Raw genomic sequence first — 19,195 nt, 5'->3', positions numbered from 1 at the left:
AACTCCTCAATTGACCGATTACAGGCCGATTTGACATAACCGTGGAAATTGTTCTAAATACAGAGCAGCGAGTTGGATGAAAAGGCGCCACGAGGTGGCGCTGTTCGCGCTTCGCGCGTATATCCGGGCTGCAGAACGTCAAGAAACATGAGTCGAACTTGAGTACAGCGTCTTCTTCTTTAAAATTGGATAAGTTCTTCATCAGAGGTGATGATTTAGGCCCTATCCGAGCAGAAGTGTTATTCTGCAACTCCTTGATCGAGCACAACGTACCACTCGCAGCAGCTGATCACGCTGGCAATCTCTTCAAGGTAGGTTTTTGAAAACATTTTTGCTACAATAACTTTTTAGGCCCACTTAACTTTTTATTAGGGCCTATAAATTTCTAATTATATAATTTTTCTAGATAACAGGGCATACTTGAAATATACACTTTTCTTTTAAAAAATGAGACAGGCACACTGTTTAGTTTAGAATGAAGTTGGCTACCTCTAGAATTTTTTTTGCAGGCTATGTTTCCGGACAGTGAAATTGTAAAGAACTACCGCTGTGCTCGAACTAAAACTTCTGCCATTGTGAAGGAAATGGCCTCTGACACCACTTCGAAGACTGTTAGCTGAATGAAGTCTGGAATCTTCAGTATGGCAACTGATGGGAGTAATGTTTGCTCAGACACCAGCAAGGTTTACATTCGACCAGAGAACAACACTTCCAGGGCACAGGGACAGTCAGTATAGGCGCCCAGTAGTGAAAACATTTCAGAGGTATATTTGTTGACAATATGAATTATGTAAAAAAAATTGGCTGGTTGCACATAAGTCAGTGTTGTTAAATTAATTTAAATATGTTACTGATATTTATTTTAAAAAGATGTTTTTCCAGATGTGTCAACTTGGTAGAGTTCACTGGCTCCACATTTAGCACCATTCAGTGTACCTGCGGCTGACCGAGGCTGATGCTAATGTGCACACGGTGGCAGGGAAGGTGCAAGAACAACTAGATTCTAAGGATCCAGAGGTTCTGACAGATTGTAGAGGTCAGGAGATCCATGATGGCCTAGGAACTCGAGGTGTTTATTTTATATTATAAACAAAACGTTGTGTAAAGATGATGTGCTTGAGTATTGATTATATTTTCATTTTTATGGAACGTATGTTAACAGGGATTGACTTCTGGAAGCCACAGACCAGGATGTCCTGTGCATGACAGAGGCAGTTCACGGAGAGTACCTTTCAGGAAAGCAGAAAAAAATTAGGTAAGATATTGAGATGAAAACTGCTCAGCTAATTATCTCCTTTCTATTTACCATGTTGGTAGATCCAGATGTTAGATTATATATAGCTAATAGGTAATCATGCAATATATGTTTATTCAAAGCTTTTAAGGTCACTGTTATATACTGCTTCATGTTCATAAAGTAAAATTACCAATGTAGTATTCGTCCAGTGGTGTAGATGTTGAATGTCTACTCCACACAAATGATTAGACTTCAGAAGAAAATAAATAAGTTTCAATGTGAAAATTACTTAACTTGTACCCAATGTAACCTGAATCAGGTATTTATCAAACTAGTCATTGACAAGTTACTGACGTTACTCAAGTTAAGACTTACATTACTTCATCCGTATTTTATACGAATTTCTATTGCTTTTGCACCACTACGACCAGTTTGTATCAAACTACGAATTTCACTGAAAAAAATCGAAATTTTTTTGTCAATTATTGTCATTTTTTGTAAATTTATTATCATTTTTGACTGTCAGAATGCAGGAAGTTGCATCTCAGAATCAAATTCTTTTCCAGGGGGGAGGGCATGCCAAACCCCCTAGCAATGAATTGCGGCCAGAATTCTGGTGTGAATGAGTGTTGCAGCAGTGGATCCAACACATCACTGACGTAGTCGTTGTAAGCTCTGGTGATATAGCTCTGTTGCCATTGTACATTTTAATTGTTACATGCTTGTATCGCTGTCCACCATGGAAAGAATATAAATGAAATCATACAAGCTAACTAAATCATATAATGATTATCCTCGCTCTTATATTGTCTCTCTATTTATATATCCTCTATTTATTTATATATATTTGAATGAGTGTTGCAGCAGTGGATCCAACACATCACTGACGTAGTCGTTGTAAGCTCTGGTGATATAGCTCTGTTGCCATTGTAGGGGAACCCGGGGCAAAGCGGAACACGGGGCAAAGTGAAACTGTCTCAGCAGATCTATGTTGATGCTGCCATCTATCTGTGACTGTTTTCATTAGGCCAGTTGATGATGCATCGTTTTTGATGGACGCCATTTGCATGAATCAGGTATGTACATCTTTTTGGACACATTTTTTATGTGTTTGAACTAATATTTTTTAGAAATGAATCATCTGCTAAATCACTGTGATCTTGTGGAATTCTTATGTAGGCTATTTTGTTCAATCTAAGGCCTATGTGTGCCATATGCATGATGAAATTATTTGCGTAGTTGTCTGCACAGCGTAACGCCACATGTATAGAAACTATCATGTGTTCGGGGCAATGTGGATAGGGCAAAGTGGAACAGGGTTCCACTTTGCCCCGACCATATATGATAGGCCTAGATGTATTTCATTATTATCAGATTATTTATTATGATATTAATTAGTACTCTCAGTAGCAGGTATGTCTGTCTTTGCATCATTTTAACATCTAATTCAGTAACATTGGCCTAATTCTGTCTTCCCTAGACTTACATATTGTATAAGCGTTCTATAATGAAATTTTTCTTTCATATTTTAGGCAAAATGGTACGCAACTATGAACGGAAAACTGAGCATCAGAAGTGGTCCGAACAGGCTATGAAAGAGGCAGTGGCTAAAGTACGTGACAAAGAAATGACTATTGGAGATGCAGCTGAGACATACGGTATTCTGAAGACAACGTTATTCCGAAGAGTAGGGAAAGAGGGAAAACCTGCTGATGTGGCGAAAAACGGGCTTGGGCGTTACAGGTGAGTTTTTATTAATGAATTATCTATTTAATGACACTCCTCACTTTGGCATTCGACACATTTAAGATCTTATCATGTTTCAATGATTGTCTTGTCCTAAGTTGCTGTTTCTTTGTATTTTTTAGGCCCGTCTTTACTCAACAGCACGAAAATGACCTTGCAGAATATGCTTTGTTCATGGAGAATCGTTTATTCGGATTAACACTGAGGGACTTCCGACAGTTGACCTTCCAATTTGCTGTCAGAAACGGTGTAGAACATCCTTTTAATAAGGAACTGAAGATGGCAGGAGAGGATTTTGTTTACGGATTTTTGAAGCGCCATCAAGCATTATCACTACGTACACCAGAAGCCACTTCAGCAGCAAGAGCTGCAGGTTTTAACAGAGTAGTAGTAATGAAATTCTTCAGACTATTGGACTCACTCTATGAAAAATACCATTTTCCCCCAAGCCGCATCTATAACAACGATGAAACTGGAGTAATGACAGTGCCAAAGAAGACATCAAAAGTTATATCGCTGAAGGGGAAAAAAACAGGTTGGTGCCCTCGTCTCTGCAGAAAGGGGAACGTTGGTGACTGCAGAAATCTGTTTCAACGCTCTTGGTAATTACGTACCCCCATTGCTTATCTTCCCTCGAAAGAATCTCAATCCCCTGTTTGAAGTAGGAGCACCACCAGAAACTGTAATTGCATGTCACCCATCTGGATGGGTGCAGTCTGAAATCTTCGCACAAACATGGTTCAACCATTTCCTGCGCCACACAAAGCCTACAGCCGAAGATCCCGTCCTTCTAATTTTTGATGGTCACGCAACACACACCAAGAACCTCCTTTTAATCAAAATGGCAAGGAAGCATCATGTGCATATCCTTGTCATCCCACCCCACACGTTGCATCGCTTGCAACTGCTTGACGTTTCCTTTATGGGACCTCTAAACACATACTATGAACAGGAAGTGCGAGTATGGCTCAGGAACCACCCAGGGAAGGTTATCACCATCTACCATGTTGCTGCTCTTTTTGGGTGTGCGTATCAGAAGGATGCAACTTCATCAATAGCCATCAGTGGTTTCGCCAAAACTGGTATATATCCCTTCAACCCGAACGTTTTCCCGGAATTACATGTTTGCTGCAGCAGAAACAACAGACAAACCCGCACCAGCAGATGAACCAACACCTTCGACATCTAATGCTGCACTACCAGTTCTAGCTCTACCTGACGCTGCACCACCAGTTCCAGCTTTACCTGACGCTGCACCACCAGTTCCATCAACATCAGTGGGCTCTGGGTTGTTGATTACACCAACTTCCAAGAAAAACGATCGCAATTACCTCTCTCCGGCTGATATCATGGGAGTCCCTCAGGTTAAACAAGCTGAACCAAGGAGCCAAGGTATCAAAAGAGGCAAGACAGTGATATTGACTGGCAGTCCCTATTTAAAAGAATTGGAAACCGATCTTAGTAGCAAAAAAAAGAAGCCATCCGCAAAGGCTCAGTTGTTTGGTTCAAAACAAGGAGGTGGCAAGGGTCAAAGTAGAAATAATGGGAAAGGGAAAGGAAAGGCGCAAAAAAAGGGTAAAGTTGATGGGGCGAAACGGGGAAATGATGAGGATGTCCCCTGCATCTATTGTTCTGGCCTTTATTCGGAATCAAAAAGTGGTGAAGAGTGGATCATGTGTGACACATGCAACAAATGGGCACACGAAGAATGCGCAGGGCCAAACGACGTGGACAATTATATTCGTGAATTTTGCATAGAATAGAAAATTTCCTTCGAAAATAATGAACATTAATGTCTTGGCTTAAAGAGAATCATAGCCTATAAGTTAGTGTAATCTTTGTTTTACAATGCCAATAAATGTAATTTTGACAGTAGCCTGCTTTCAGCATTTTTGTGTCGGATTAATCATGCATATCAACTCAGTAATGGATTGACCCATATTGTAATTTGATGTTTAGAGTTGGACACTGAAAGAGCAACGTTTTTGACACAATATACATGGAGTAAAATGACATTCCACTTTGCCCCATAACAAGTTTCACTTTGCACCGGGAGTCTGGGGCAAAATGGAATTTTTTAAATTTTTATAATTTTGTATATTTCCTTAGTCGTTTTTTAGATTAAATTTGTTTGTACCGCCTGTTAGTGCTTGTCCTAAGCCAAAGGATTAGAGCCAAACATTTCATTTTGTCTCGCTCTTTCATAGCGTTTTGGCCAACCAAATTTCTTCGGTCCACTTTGCCCCGGGTTCCCCTACATTTTAATTGTTACATGCTTGTATCGCTGTCCACCATGGAAAGAATATAAATGAAATCATACAAGTTAACTAAATCATATAATGATTATCCTCGCTCTTATATTCTCTTCTCTATTTATATATATCCTCTCTCATGTCATATTATCGCTGGTGTTGACATGCTTGTATCGCTGTCCACCATGGAAAGAATATAAATTGTATCGCAGTATGAAATGATATTACAATCCTTTTGCTTTTAAATGAATAAATAAGAAACACCCTTGGTCTGTAGCCCTTGGCTGGAAAGTGGTTTTGCGCAACTTATCAGATCGTGCGCTTTGAGTGGCGCCACCGTCGTAATCAAACTGTAGTCGTTAGTTTTAAAACATTTTTTAATATTATTTCTAATGGTGATTGAACCATGAAACTTTTCATGTAGCGTAATTATAACCTAAATTAGCTGAAAATAACCCTAGAACCTAGAGTAAACTCTCCCTTTAAGCCGAATAATAATTATTATTAATCAGCCGAATACACTTTATGTGTGCAGATCGCCTATAGGCGCAGTATATAATGGCGTAGATAATAGATAAATAGGCTTAGTCGTCAATACGGTACGCTCCGATACATTCCCATAGTTTCTTAGATTGGGCGCTAGATGGCGGTAGTGTAAAACTGCGCCGCCATACTGGACGTCATAAACTGTATTTCACCGAACTTTGTCATTACGGTCGGTCGTTGTCGCTGCAGTGTGGCTGCGCCAGTCGCCGCGACTTTGTCGTTTGTCGTTACGGTCGGTCGTTGTCGCTGCAGTGTGGCTGCGCCAGTCGCCGCGACTTTGTCGTTTGTCGTTACGGTTGGTCGCTGTCGCTGCAGTGTGTCTTGGCCTTTAGGTAGTAGCATCAGCAGACCTGCCAACCCTTACGATTTTTTCGTATTCCTTACTAATTCCAAGATGTTTTTACGAATGTACGATCAAACTGAAAAACTACTACAATTTTTTTCGCCTTGTGAAAATTCATGTTTTTTACATTGTGGGCGCAGCCATATTGGATCACGCGTTCACGTTGTTCTCGCGTGATCTAGAATTAGTCCCATCATTCATTGCGCGCATAACATACAAACGAAATGGCCGCCTGTTGGAAGAAAAGAAAAGCTGAGATAAATGATGTTAACAATAACAATCTGCCGAGTACACCGCCAAGAAAACGAAGTCAGTGGGCACAGAAATTTATAAACGAATATGCAGAACTCTTCCCCTGTACAAAGAAGTCAGCGATAGGCAAAACTTATGCACACTGCAAGATCTGTGTTGGCGATATATCGATCGCTCATGGCGGCAAAGATGACATCCGGAATCACATCAAAAGCCAGATGAGACGGGATACTAGAGAAGCGTTGCCGAAAGGAGGTGTTGATCCCAAGCGCTATACGCGCAGATGTTGCGCACAGTTCCGCGGCAAGGCGCACGCGACCGCGGGAACGTCCTACGACAGTATGCAGCGCTGGCAGCTATGGATCCNAAATCGCCCTGCATACGCCCTTCTGAGACTAGACATTTTGGGGTATGCCCTGCAACCGCCCTTCTGAGACTTAGAAATTTTTAGCACGATTCGAGAACGCCCTGCAAACGCCCTTCTGAGACTTAGACATTTTGACAGATTGAACACTAAAGCCCGGCGCACATTGCCGAACATTTTTCTCAAAAACATTATCGTAGCAATGTTCCATGAAATGTTCGGCAATGTGCGGTGAAAAAAGTTGCCGCACATTTGTTCCGAACAATGCTTCTAAAGATCGGAAATGTTTGATATCTCGAACATTGTTTGTCGAATGTTCGTCAATGTGCGCTGAAAGTCGAACAATTCTAGGAACATTTGTAAAGTAGTAACCAATAGCAGCACGATATGTGGTCACATGATTTTTGTGTACAATATGGCGTCTGCTATATCGCTGCCAGAAGTGTGGACTTTTGAAAAGGAAGAGATTATGGTCGAAATGTGGGGGCAGCAGCCCTGTCTGTTCGTGGTGGGGCCACTCTCCGTTTCCGTAAAATTAGTAAAGTTGTCAAAATTTTCTTGTGCAAACTGGGCATCGCCATTCACGCCGATCACTTGACTCTTTACAACACAGCTACTAGACGGCGCCACGAGGTTGTTCGCTGCAAAATGTTCGGCAATGTGTGCTCAGCAATTGTTCACCCGCACATTGCCAGACAAAAACATTGTTCGGGAAAATGTTCGGCAATGTGCGCCAGGCTTTACACTACCTGGCAAATGCTATTCTTCTGTCCTATAATATGCAAAATAGGAAATCCATAACTCTTGCTACAAAATGCACATGTACTTTATTTTCCTTCGGTTTGTGACCACACATATAGTAAACACATGTATCAAATAAACTAACATTTTAAACAATCTTTTAACATTTTAAACAATCAACACATTAAAATATTTGGGACACTGAACTTGTTACAAGCTGCATGTCCCTATTGGGGTATGCAACCTCAGATATCACGAAACAATTCTTTGCTCCATGTCATACTTTTTCACACTAGAAATCTGTAAATGGAATTAAGCCAAGAAAACACATGGAAAAGTTTCACAAATCAAATGGTCCAGTCCTGCACATGTAAAAAGTTAACACTAGTTTAAAAGCCAATTATGACAATTTCCTTTTTCAAATTTGAATCATAACATTACAATAGAAAACTGAAAACTAAAAATTGTTTTCTGCTCGTACGGGCATTATAGGATTAGGTCAATATGTTCTACTCAAGACACAGCAAGCATAAGCCTTTTCAGTATATATATAACCCGATAAGAATTTAACTATGCGTATATATGCGATCAACAATATGTTCTTGTACTGTATGCTATGTCAGTCTTTTTCTACAGCATTTGGTAGCACAGTGATGAAAATGTTAGTTGCATGATTTGTGTCCATTACTACACAAAGATCCATTATATTTTCAATTGGTATGAGTTCTAGTTCACTGTTCTGGGATGACTTTTCCAATACTCTAACATGGGAATAAGATTTACAAATAGTTTGACATTCCTGATATTGTTTTAAAACCATATAAAATTTGTCATATTTGTCATAGTGAACTTTGAGGAAGTACTGCACCTCTCCAAAACCATAGTTTCCATTTGAAATCGCATATAATACAAAACGACTATTTCGACAAGATGAGGCGTTATAAGCTACACTATGTAAAATCCGTCCATGAAATAATACCCTACTGAATTTGTTTGCATTTCCAAATCACATGTCTAGTTTCTGTAGCACTTGTTGAGGTAACTTACTGCAATCGATGTTTATCAAAGGATGAACTGCCAAAACACGATTTGAGATCGATTCTGTTGTTTTCTTTATTTTATTATAACTCACTAGTTTCCGATAAAAAACATCTTCTGGCGATCCGACCAATAACAAGTTTGCTAAATCCGGGATTTTCATCTGAACAGATACAGCATATATAATTTGTAAGTTAACGTTTTGAGTTCCATGGAACATGGTACGTAGGTCACCGTTTAAATCTTCATAAAAAAACAGGATTGTGACCAGAGTGGTCCTAAATCAACCACTTTGTCTACTAAATGTAGTAGTGAATGTGCATTGGATGTGTCCATACGTGAACCATATAAAATGTCCATCTTGCAACAAAGCTCTAGAAGCATAACACGTGCCATCTCTATCTCACCCAGTGGAATTGAAGACTTGAGTAAGATGAATATCGAATGAGATAAGAGAATGAAATGTTCGTAATATTCATCCGCAAGAACATGATATAAAACTGGAATACAGTAAAACAAAAGAAACGATCGAATCTCCGAGGCTTTCCAGTGGACAAAGTCACTGAGTGAGCGTGCCGGTCTACTAATGCATACTGGAGATTTAATATTTAACAAACGTTCGTTAATGACTTTCATTTTTTCAGCAGAGCCAATGAAATATGGCTGGGATCTGTTTTGTTTGTCTGTCCATTTGTTTATGAGAGATTTTGCAACTCCCAACAAAACTGCATGCATATAATCAACGGATACACCGCGTATAACATTAAATGCTGGTAGCTTGAACAACCAGCTCAAACCTTTTACACCATTAACAGTAACAGCTTTATTTTCAGCATCCACTGCATCCTTGTAGGTTTCTTCATGTGTTCTTAATTTATGATGACCAGATTCTGAGTGTGTTGAATGGGAAAATTGTAACTCGCCCTTTTTCACTGACTTTTAAATTCTCTCCTGGTATGCTGCAGTTGGGACAACTGTTATAGCCATTGAACTGAAGAAAGCCCTGTGCACTGGATCTAGCAGGTGAATCGAAAACCCCACTCAACATTACAGTTCTGACAAGCAGTTGCTTCCCACAATGTAGAATCTCAAAACCTACAAAGGAAAAATAAATGATCAACATATGATTATTTACAAGTTGAGCTAATAATTGTTCCTCTTCTCTCGCATTTAGTCACTATTTGTTGTGTACACAAAAATGAAATTGTACAGTGGATATTAATTGAACACTGTATATGTAGTTGCCGATTAACGATCATTAACTGAACTACGTTGTGTGTACAGATGTCACAGGTTCGTCATTTTTCCTATGCAAGTGAATTGGTCGCCTCTCAATTCAAATCAACATAAGGCCCACACTTTTTGCTGTGTCGTGCTAGAAATTTGTCGAGAAAGCACATGAAAAGTTCGACATATAAATCAAATCTTAAGCGTGGCACGACTGAGCCGTGTAGCACGCCTGGTCCAGTCATGTTACACGCCTAGTCGTGTCGCGCTAGCCGTTTGATTTATACGTCAAACTTTTGTTGAGCCGTGCTAACGGTTTAATTGGATAACTATATTATTCCATATTTAGGACAAATTTGCTTGGCCCTGATAAAGTAGCAATGCTCGATAATGCACGACTCGCAAAAGTTTGGCATAGAAATTGGGTCTAACAAAGATTAAAGATACATGTTTTTCTACAAAAATGTGGGGCCATACTGTATTCACTGTCGTCCGTCCATCCATAAGTTTTCCTTGTGATAACTTCTGTTATAAGTCGTCTTCAGTTAACCCTTGCAGATTTCAGCTGGGAACTCATTTTAAGAATCCAATGACTCTGGACAAGTATCCACATATAGATGTCTCAGCTCACACATACATTGATTGTAAAGATTTTGGAATTCCTTGATTAATGGTTCACAATATATTAGCATATCTGCCTTGTGTTCTCCAAACCATAGGCCTGCAAATATTCTGAATTTCCTTGTGTACCTGAAAAAAAATTCACTGGTTATGAAAATGCGGAATTAGATAGATCAGATAATTGTGCTGGTTCCACAAATTGAGTCTAGACAAACTGGTATATAGTGGTATGGAATGGAATGATAAGTTGCATCTACACTCGACAACTGAATATGGGCTTCAATACCGGTATTGAATCAAACCCGGGTTTCCAGACACCTGCACAATTTCAGCCAGTCGGGGCCAAATCTTTGAAACATGTCATTTTTATCAACACGCACCTGGTTTACACTTTTATGGGTTTAGATCTTATACAAATAGAAAATTGATTTCATCACTACCGTTAGGTTAACATAATCCTGTCTGGTTACTGGTTATATATATGATACATACCTCTTCCCTGGGGGTATTTCATTGATAGTCAAATAGATAGGCCACACAGATAATTTACTTGATCTGATCAGTGCTACACCATCAGTATTCATTTGGGTTGAAATATGTAGCTCGTTGCTGGTTGGTGGTACATTCGACCCTCTTACATAAATTCCATTAAACATTTCTTTATACAGTTTACTGTCTAAAACATCACTTAAATTATCACTTGTGTCTGTAAGCCTTGACTGTCTGTACAATATGATGTCATCTAAACATTCTGTAATGAAAAGAAAACACCAATATTATAAATGCAAAAATTCACAGGTTCAAACACATCAACATCCAATTCAGACGTTTTGCTTTACAAAGCTACAAGGCCCTCGGAAGCACCGCGGCCACTGCGGTCATGCCATGGCCACACCACTTCTTTGCCAGATTATGTTTTTTTTGACAGCCATTATTTGTTTTTGACCTAATTTTTTCACATTTTCTACAAAGGCGCCGTAGTCCCTTTCAGATTAGTGTTGACATCATGGACGTGTGTTTAATTACATAATATAACCACACATAGGCCTACTTAATTTGCAATTTGCAAATGTCGACAGGTATGATTGTAACAAGGTGGAGAGCACTGCAGTGTCAAGAGAGGATAGTATTGCATAACTAAAGATGTTGGGACAAGGAAAATATCATGTACAATGTAAAATGCATTTATCTCTACAACAGCATCCATCAAGGACAATCAAGTAGACTACCCATGATCCTATTTTCAGATGGATACTACAATAGACTCCTCCCAAGTCGGATACTCTATAGTCAGATTATTGTTAAAGTCAGACAGAAATTCTGGTCCCATTCCTGTTAGATTCCTTGTCCAAGTCGGATAATCACTCAAGTCAGACTGAAATGGTTGGTCCCAATGAATCCTACTTGTGAGGAGTCTACTGTGCGTGAAAGTCCTAAGTAGGCAACTTACCTTGGACAACTTGCTGCAGTTGATGCATAACCGGAATAAGTATAAAATAACTGGAGTCCAAGTTTGCAGAGCACAGGGAACACTCGGACTTTTTCCCATTGTAATGCTTACAGCTTTCACAGTAGTAATGGTAAATCAAAGAGGAAATGGATGTTTCTTAAAGAAGTCCTTGAAAACCTTCGTTGATTTGGCAAATAAGTTTGGTAATGCACAATGCAGTTCTATTAAAGTCAAGAGGTCTGACAGACATTCACCAGAAAGTTTGTGACGCATAACAAAAGTGACAATTAATAGCATGCTGCAAGCCAATGTTAGTCGAGCACCATCGAATATAGGCTTGCTAAATGTGGCATCATCAATCTGAGGGGTTTTGCTTGTTGCTGAATCTGATGAACCAATCCCATAAGCAGATGTCTGCCCTGATTCAGGTTGAGTATCGGTATTTCCTGAAGGTTGATCTAAATCTTCCTGATCTTCATCACTGGATGAGTCTGAGTTATCATCAGCATATGAATCAACATATTCTTTGTCAGGCTCACAATTTAATAATTCAGACATCATGTCTGTGACAGCAGTTTCCACTTTAGAATACACAGGCTCTTCAATTTCGGACAGAAAAGAGTCATTAGCTGTTCTCTCAGCAACAGGATTAGAAGATGAACTCAGTGCCTGATGTTTCTGGCGCCACGAAGTTGTGTTTGGACATTTAACGCTGCCATCAAACTTGTAGTGATTGTAAGGCCCACGTCTTTTCTTGGACATACTCATCTTGAAAAAATAAATAAATAAATAAATAATATTATACAGAGTGACTAGGGCCTACTACCACGGTAATTGACGAGTCACGGCAGTTCAGTTAAGTGAATGCATTAGTGTTAGAATCATGGCCGATGTTATTGGCACTTATTTAAGTGCGTCCAAACACAAAAATTGATAGAATTTCGCGTTAGCCGCACTTATAAGTGTGTCCAAGATGCACATAGCTCGATCCATTGCCCACACTTATTTTAAGTGCGTCCAATGCTAAAAAAAATTTCCTTGCCCAAACTTATTTTAAGTGGTACTTTCTAAAAACTGGAATGGAATCAACTCACTGTCAACTGGCACGGCGAGCAGCACTAAATAAAAATTATCAAAATAAGTGTGGCGAAGGGAAAATTTCAGCATTAATATTATCCGCACGTAATCAAAATAAGTGTGGCGAAGGGAAAATTTCAGCATTAATATTATCCGCACGTAATCAAAATAAGTGTGGCGAAGGGAAAAATTCAGCATTATCCGCACGTAATCAAAATAAGTGTGGCCAAGGGCAAAATTCAGCACTGGCCACAGTGCAAATAGTCACTTCGTAGATAGCTCTAGAACTATAGCCCTCCGCTCCGCCGCAGGCCTAGAGCTGCCCTATGCCTACTTCGTAGAAATCATGTTGTCATTGAATTCTCGCTCGGTCGATCCAGGGTGACAAATAACGCAGTGGCTGGAGGTACGGTAGCTGTCGGTCGTTGAAGCCCCTTTTTAACGTTAGGGTTAGGATTAGGGTTAGGGTTAGGGTTAGGTTTAGGGTTAGGGTTCTAGCTCATCTAAACTCTCAAATCATGAATTTATTTCCCAAGGCTTTATTTCGAAATCTGGCGCCACCGCCACCATCTTTGTCTCGTTAAGTATGAACCCAGCAAACACCGCACATTCTCGTAACATTTGCTGGAGGTTCTAGTTTGGTTACATTAGCCAAAAAATTCCGATATCGTTATGCATTCATTGGTTTTACTTGGTGAGAGAGTTATGTTCTTGGAATGTTCGGAAAACATTAACCGTCCTCGGATGGTTTCGAAACTCCTAATGGCCGTTTTTGTGATGTTGCAAACTATATAGCACAGGTATCAAATGTATTTTTGTTTGCGTTGTTCGCAGTGGCTACGGGGACGGTAGCCGTATCTTAATGTCTCGAGGCTACGGGTACGGTAGTCCATTTGCGCATTCATCGCTTTCCCACAAAATGTCGTTCACTAGCTATTAATTAATCTCCAGCCTAATTAATTAATTATTAATTAATTAATTAATTAGCTAGCCTACACTAGTTGTTTGGGATTGATTGCCAGTTCAGAAACAGTTCAGTTCAGTGTAATTGTTATTGAAAGCCAAAGGTTATACACCATAGATTAATTCATCTATTTTTAGGCGCTATATATGCGGCTCGAGTTGCTTTATAGTTAGTGTTAAGGTTAGGTATAGGGATAGTTACCGTATACTGTTTGTACTTGTGTGTGGGTGACTGCCGTACTCGAGACATTTAAGATGAGTCTGCATGCAGCGCATATACGTAGTGTTGCTGCAGTTAATATGGCCCTTTCGGGTTCAACTTCAAGGATAGAGAACATGGGTCCCAATAAAACCAATGTCATTTACATCAATATAAATATAATATTATATCAATATAATAGGTTAGGGTTATGGTTAGGGTTTACCGTTAGGGTTAGGATTAGGGTTATGGTTAGAATTAGGGTTAGGCACATTGGTTTTATTGGGACCCATTTTCGGAGGTTGATCAATATGTTATATGAATGTTGGTAAAAACGTTCTCAGAATGTCAGGAAAACTTTCCTAAAAAACGTTATTAAAACGTTACTGATAAATGTTTCTGCTAACCTAAAAGAAACATTCCCATAACATTCAAGGAACATAACTTTGTTAGCTGGGAAAGCGAATGGAGTCCCGTACCCGTAGGCGTAGCCTCGAGACATTAAGATACGGCTACCGTACCCGTAGCCACTGCCGCACAATAAAATCGGTTTGCCTCGATAAGTTCCACTCCAGTTCGTAATATTCGAAGCCAACAAAATTATTTTATGAATCTGCAAACCTTATTTTATAGAATACAAAGCGTGCTTGATATATTCATTTGGGATTTAAGCCGAAAATTATGATAAAAACTCACACTTTTTCTTCAATCTTCGTGAGTTCGGCACACCGATTTTCAAAAAGTCAAGGTCAACCTGTTGCGAGCGTATTTAGTACACGTGTTTATCATTGGTCAAAATTTTGTAATTTCCGAGCGCAGGACGAATGAAAATTCCCGTTGAAAGTTACGGTGGCACGTGTATATTATTAGTTCTGGTTCACCCACAGACTAACGGAATTACACTACGGATTTTGCTTGTTTAGCTACCATTTTGCTGTCTATTCATGCTGTTTTATTGTTACAATTTTCATCGTATTTCTCGGTCGTATAATAATATTGGAGAGTATTGTAGAGTTAATGGGAATGGAAGGAACACACGCAAAAGTGTACCAAACTCATGCTGGGCGGCAGTTTACTGGCTAAAAGACGGGAAAACCAGCATCCAACAAATTGATGGACATGACATTGACAATGACATGCATGATGGAATTAGAAAGTTTCGGCGATTGATTGTCATACAGCTAAAGTATGGTAGATCTTAGAAGACCTGTGGCTGCCAGAGTGTTGAAAACCAGCGTAAATATAATAAATAATTTACAGTGATGTGAATTTTCTGCTTTTAGGGCAAATTAGGCTGTTTACTGTTAGTCTCTGACAACCCATGGGCGTAGCCAGTATGTAGCACTGTCGCCGGGCCTACACTTTTTTTGAGTATGTAGCACTGTCGGCCCGGCCTACACTTTTTTTGGCCAAGTTATCTTTTTTTTTTAAACGCCTATAATTCAAATCCATAAGCTTGCTGACGAGTTTAAGAGTCTAGACAGGAAAAACTATTGAAATGAACGTAGTGTAGGGATTTCGGATATCAAACTTGTACCTAGCTAATAAACTGGCTAGGTAATGTGTATAAATCAAAGTAACAAAATGATGTATATTTACAACTACCGTCATGGGCGCGGCCATCTTATATCTGCGGGACTAGTCAGAGATTTTAACCGAGGGAAATTATAGAGGGCAATAGATGCTACGTATCATTTAGTTTCATATCTATAAAATTCTAAGGTAATTCAAAATGACTACTATAGGCATATCACTCTATAACAGAAATCTCTGTAGGTTTACCTTTATTCTATTTTTTAGCTCATCTGACATAGTCAGATGCAGCTTGTAGAAATCGCACGATTGTCCGTCCGTCCGTCAGTCATTTTGAATAAGTAGGCTCTGTTATAGCGTGATATGCCTAGTAGTCATATTACAACTTGGCAGTCTATATTCTAAATCTACATGTATATTACAGTGATATGCCTAGTAGTCATTTCAAATGGGTAGTCTGTTATAGAGTGATATGCCTAGTAGTCATATTACAACTTGGCAGTCTATATCTACAATGTATATTACAGTGATATGCCTAGTAGTCATTCAAAATATGTAGACATCAAGACGGACGCACGGACGGACTGAAGGACTGAGCCCATTTCCATAGCTCGCGCCCCGACACTTTCACTAGTTTCAGTGACCTGGGAGCTAAAAACACATCCTTGCAAGGCTTTTTCGCTCTATAATGTGGTATATTTTTAGACTGTTGTGAAAAAAACATTGTCATCAAATTCAGTCAAGAATTCATGAAACAACATTTTTCTTGGCCGCAAAATGTAAACAAACAGAAAATGATAGGCAATGATGTCCCAGATATGGTGCCCGCGGAATCTGCCACTTTGTCGACTGCTTCTGTGTTAACACATTTTACACACTTGTTGAATGAAATCTGCACAGAAAACTATTCAAAATATATGCCTTCCATTACCAGTTTCCTTCAATTCCTGGGGTGTTCGTACTTTGGCCAAGTCCATGATGCTTTCCTGAAACACAGTTGAATCAAGTCATAAAACAGAACAACAGCTGCCGGTTATTTAGCACAGTGGTTTGAGATACTGTATTACAGGGCAAGGTGATCGTGGATCGATCTCGATTCATACATCGTAACCATGCTCACAAGCTTTAATGTACCTACAATGTGTTTGTCAGCTGTCTTGTAGCAATGATAAGTCAAAATTGTATTCAGTAAAATTAAAGTTAAAACCACGCCTATCTGATAAAGCATTGAATTTTTTGTAAATATGTCGAGTAGAACTGAAGTAATTCACAATTGAATGGCAGAAAATATAGGTCAATTCCTGCCTACTACGCATCTGATGTTACTCAAGGCGAGTGTACCTGAGCCGACCAACACTCCACGGAACCGTAATTACATGTGAATTGCGAATTGTTTATACTGATTTATTTATATTACATTATCTTGATCAGCCTGTAGCTGTGAGAGGGGAGTTTTTGTTGTTCGTGTTGTTGTATATGCAATAACATATTTTTAAAAGATTATCACATGGGAAGCTGAAACCAAGATTATGATTTCCCAAACATTTTGTGGGACAAAAATGTGTGTTCAGACAAACAAATCATGAAGGGATATATATTGCATACTCCGACAAAATCCAAAATAACATGAGTATGATCTATGGTTGTGATCTTGTATACGCTCTCTATCAAAGAAGACATGTATGCGTCCATTTGGTAAAACAAAGATGCCCATCCCTCTAACGGTCCGGCGCCATAGCATTTTACAATGTACTTCCGGGTTTAAATATAGTGAACACTGAAATATACCGTGACAAGATATCTCAGAATTACGATAAAGAAACAATGCCGATAATATGGTGATGTCATGTCTGCTGAAAATGTTAAAATAAATACTTACCACTTTACTTTTCTTTAGTTCTGTTATGGATTCTATAACAAACAAATTACAAACAAGCACTCTTTTGTGACTTTCATTATAGGATCTTAACCAAATCTACTTCATATTTACTTAATAATGTGCCTGATGTAAAACATGATCATGAGACGGTTGATATATATATATATATATATATATATATATATATATATATATATATATATCTGTACAATGAAAACTAATATTTATAGACATGTACATGTACCATATTAATTATGATAAATTAATTAAATTCACTGATCACCAAACAAAGCACTGAACAATACAGGAAAACTATTATTTATAACATGGTCATAGATATATATTTCAAAATTTTGTGCTTTAGTAATGCTACGATTTACCTCACTCCTTAGCAACAGCAAATAAATCCCAAGAGAGAAGTTGCATATATAGATACATACCATTCTTCCTCTTGTTTCCACTCAGGCTCTTAACCACATTGTCTAGTCTATTCTTCTTCACTAAAACAGACATATTGAGTACTAGGTTAATTAGTGTAATTATTGTAAGAGTTGTACAGAACAGAAAAGTGTGTTTACAGACAGTCAGAACATATGACAAACAAGGAGTGTTTGCGAAACACGGATGCCTTGGCTCCCATGTGTGTGTGTGTGTGTGTGTGTGTGTGTGTGTGTGTGTGTGTGTGTGTAGTGTGTGTGTGTGTGTGTGTGTGTGTGAGTGTGAGTGTGAGTGTGAGTGTGTGTGTGTGTGTGTGTGTGTGTGTGTGTGTGTGTGTGTGTGTGTGTGTGTGTGTGTGTGTGTGTGTGTGTGTGATGACAGACTTTGACCTTCGACAGAGGGTCAGAGGGTAATGTTTTCTTGTGTGCGACACTCCACTTAGTGATGATACACATGTCCATGACGTTTTCAAGTTATCAGAAGTTATGCCCAGGTAAAGTGGTGATCTTAACCTAAGTTTTTACCCGCGGTTAAAGTGGTGACCTTGACCTTTGGGCGAGGACCAGGGTGTCATTTTTGTTGTTGTTGACAACTCCGCACTAATGCTGATGTGGTCATGGCCATAGAAGTTATCGTCACTGGTTCAGAAGATAAGTGCACTTTACAACTTTAAACCATGCGGGATGGAAAGACAGACAGACATTCCAAAGGCTAGATTCCCGATCTATCGATACGGGGGGCATATAACGTTATTAGAACACTCTAGAAGATTACAACTTGTTTATACATATACACATTAACATTCATAATATGACATATGCTATACAGTAAAAAATAGTTTTAAGCTCACCAATTGGGTTTTCTCTTGTTCTGCTGTCCATTCTTTACGCTTGAGCGCAGCCTATTCTTCAGTCTATCCTTTATATCTACGCCCTCTTTCTGCTTTCCCCCCTCCTTCTCTCTGCCGGTTTCTTCCCCTTTCCTCTGCTGGCTTCCTCTCTTCCTCTGCCAGTCTTCCTCTTCCTTCCTCTGCCTTTCCTCCTCCTTCCTCTGCCGGTCTTCCTCCTTCCTCTGCCGGTCTTCCTCTTCCTTCCTCTGCCTTTCCTCCTCCTTCCTCTTCCGGTCTTCCTCCTCCTCTGCCTCGCTCTCTCCTCTTCCTTTCCTCTGCCGGTCCTTCCTCTGCCTTCCTTCTGCCTTTCCCTCTCCTTCCTTCTCTGTCGCGTCTTCCTCTTTCCTCTCCGGCTTCTCTCCTTCTCTCCTTCCTCTGCCGGTCTTCCTCTTCCTTCCTC

General features: G+C 39.4%; 1 protein-coding gene and 1 long non-coding RNA gene across 2 annotated transcripts; both read right to left on the bottom strand.

Moving 5' to 3' along the window:
• Positions 1–7,564: 7,564 nt before the first annotated feature.
• On the bottom strand, positions 7,565–12,580 carry LOC106812709. Its single transcript, XM_014816651.1, has 4 exons — positions 11,818–12,580; positions 10,860–11,118; positions 10,384–10,496; positions 7,565–9,614 (listed from the first exon to the last, which is right to left on the bottom strand). Exons 1-4 carry the CDS (start codon positions 11,843–11,845, stop codon positions 9,394–9,396), a joined length of 621 nt encoding a protein of 206 aa, XP_014672137.1. The 5' UTR covers positions 11,846–12,580; the 3' UTR covers positions 7,565–9,393.
• Positions 12,581–16,141: 3,561 nt separating this feature from the next.
• On the bottom strand, positions 16,142–18,801 carry LOC106812711. The gene is made up of 3 exons (XR_001394372.1): positions 18,757–18,801; positions 17,469–17,500; positions 16,142–16,575 (listed from the first exon to the last, which is right to left on the bottom strand). It is a non-coding gene; the product is annotated as an uncharacterized LOC106812711 (long non-coding RNA).
• Between the last annotated feature and the right edge of the window lie 394 nt (positions 18,802–19,195).

This window comes from Priapulus caudatus, unplaced genomic scaffold, assembly GCF_000485595.1.
Source record: "Priapulus caudatus unplaced genomic scaffold, Priapulus_caudatus-5.0.1 Scaffold677, whole genome shotgun sequence".
NCBI classification, from domain to species: domain Eukaryota; kingdom Metazoa; phylum Priapulida; class Priapulimorpha; order Priapulimorphida; family Priapulidae; genus Priapulus; species Priapulus caudatus.
The sequence above is the reverse complement of the archived record's forward strand: the minus strand, read 5'-3'. Positions and strand labels throughout refer to the sequence as shown.